Source organism: Palaemon carinicauda, chromosome 12 (assembly GCF_036898095.1).
Source record: "Palaemon carinicauda isolate YSFRI2023 chromosome 12, ASM3689809v2, whole genome shotgun sequence".
NCBI lineage: Eukaryota > Metazoa > Arthropoda > Malacostraca > Decapoda > Palaemonidae > Palaemon > Palaemon carinicauda.
The window spans coordinates 67,449,077-67,451,576 of NC_090736.1; the positions used below are offsets into that span (position 1 = coordinate 67,449,077).

Consider the following 2,500-nt stretch of genomic DNA (forward strand, 5'->3'; position numbering starts at 1 on the left):
TAACAACCACTGCCACATCATCAGTATCAACAACAGAACCGACAACTTCATCAGCTACGACTGTAGGTGACACAACAAGTGCTCAGCCAACAACCACTGCCACATCTTCAGCATCAACAACAGAACAGACAACTTCATCAGCTACGACTGTAAGTGACACAACAACTGCTCAGTCTACAACGGATGCCACATCTTCAGCATCAACAACAGAACCAACAACTTCATCAGCTACGACTGTAAGTGACACAACAACTGCTCAGTCAACAACCACTGCCACATCTTCAGTATCAACAACAGAACAGACCACTTCCTCAGCTACGACTGTAAGTGACACAACTGCTCAGTCAACAACGGATGCCACATCATCAGTATCAACTACAGAACAGACCACTTCATCAGCTACGACTGTAGGTGATACAACAAGTGCTCAGCCAACAACCACTGCCACATCTTCAGCATCAACAACAGAACCGACAACTTCATCAGCTACGACTGTAAGTGACACAACAACTGCTCAGTCTACAACGGATTCCACATCATCGGTATCAACAACAGAACCGACTACTTCATCAGCTACGACTGTAAGTGACACAACAACTGCTCAGTTAACAACCACTGCCACATCATCAGTATCAACAACAGAACCGACAACTTCATCAGCTACGACTGTAGGTGACACAACAACTGCTCAGCCAACAACCACTGCCACATCTTCAGCATCAACAACAGAACAGACAACTTCATCAGCTACGACTGTAAGTGACACAACTGCTCAGTCAACAACAGATGCCTCATCATCAGTATCAACAACAGAACCAACAACTTCATCAGCTACCACTTTAAGTGACACAACAACTGTTCCGTCAACAACGGATGCCACATCATCAGTATCAACAACAGAACAGACAACTTCACCAGCTACGACTCCAAGTGACACAACAACTGCTCAGTCAACAATGGATGTCACATCATCAGTATCAACAACAGAACAGACAACTTCATCAGCTACGACTGTAAGTGACACAACAACTGCTCAGTCAACAACAGATGCCTCATCATCAGTATCAACAACAGAACCAACAACTTCATCAGCTACCACTTTAAGTGACACAACAACTGTTCCGTCAACAACGGATGCCACATCATCAGTATCAACAATAGAACAGACAACTTCACCAGCTACGACTCCAAGTGACACAACAGCTGCTCAGTCAACAATGGATGTCACATCATCAGTATCAACAACAGAACAGACAACTTCATCAGGTACGACTGTAAGTGACACAACAACTGCCCAGTCAACAATAGATGCCACATCATCAGTATCAACAACAGAACAGACTTCATCACCTACGACTGTAAGTGACACAACAACTGCTCAGTCAACAACAGATGGCACATCATCAGTATCAGCAACAGAACAGACAACTTCATCAGCTACAGCTGCATGTGACACAGCAACTTCTGTCACATCATCAGTATCAGCAACAGAATCAACAACTTTATCACATACGACTATAAGTGACGCAACAACTGCCCAGGCAACAACGGATACTACTTTATCAGTATCAACATCAGAACCGACCACTTCATCAGCTACGACTTTAAGTGACACAACAACTGCTCTGTCAACAACAGATTCGACTGTAGGTGAAACTACTACAACTGTCCAGCAAACAACTGCTGCTACATCATCAGTATCAACAACAGAACCGACAACTTCGTCAGTTACACCTATGACATCAACTGTATTAACAACACGAACAGAGTCCACACCAACGTCTGAAATAACCAGCGATTCGACGGCAAATTCGTCCGGCAGTATTATTTTATCATCAATAATGTCAACCACCGCAGATGAGGCCTGTCACACTGAATCTACCACCAAACCAACAACTACAACTGAAAGTCCTATAACAACTTCGGATAAACCATGTGTACATGTTACTGAATAGAAGTAGAAGAAGCAATATTCTAGTAGTGATTATTGCAGGGGTGATGATTTATGCCAATATATTTAGGAAATTGATTTGCATCATTGATAAGAAATAAATGCCTCTTAAACCTAATATGAACATTGTATGTGAGATGTGTATATATAGAATTTCAATGGGTCACCTAATGTTGCAGCATACGTGTTTTGAAAATAGTATAATAAAATCACAACTGAATAAGTATATAAATATCCCCAAGATATGAGTCTATATTTGACATATAATTGGTTCTCTATAAAGAATTTCCTGCTCTAGGCCTATCATAATTTCATAAAGAAAATAAACAAGTTTCTGGCGTAAGAAGAAAGTAAACTTAGACCTAAAACACATTAAATTCGAGGATTGCAATCGCTTGAACCCCTCCTTTTAAGAGGACTCACACACGCACATTATATATGTATATATATATATATATATATATATATATATATATATATATATATATATATATATATATATATATATATATATATATATTTATATATATATATATATATATATATATA

General features: G+C 39.6%; 1 protein-coding gene across 1 annotated transcript in view; it reads left to right on the top strand.

Moving 5' to 3' along the window:
- The window catches only part of LOC137650866 (mucin-2-like), an 8,907-nt gene extending 6,952 nt beyond the window's left edge, over positions 1-1,955 (top strand). The window contains exon 4 of the mRNA XM_068384020.1: positions 1-1,955. This exon is cut by the window's left edge and continues 2,295 nt beyond it. Within this exon, the coding sequence (XP_068240121.1) occupies positions 1-1,955 (1,955 nt within the window).
- The last annotated feature ends 545 nt before the right edge of the window (positions 1,956-2,500 follow it).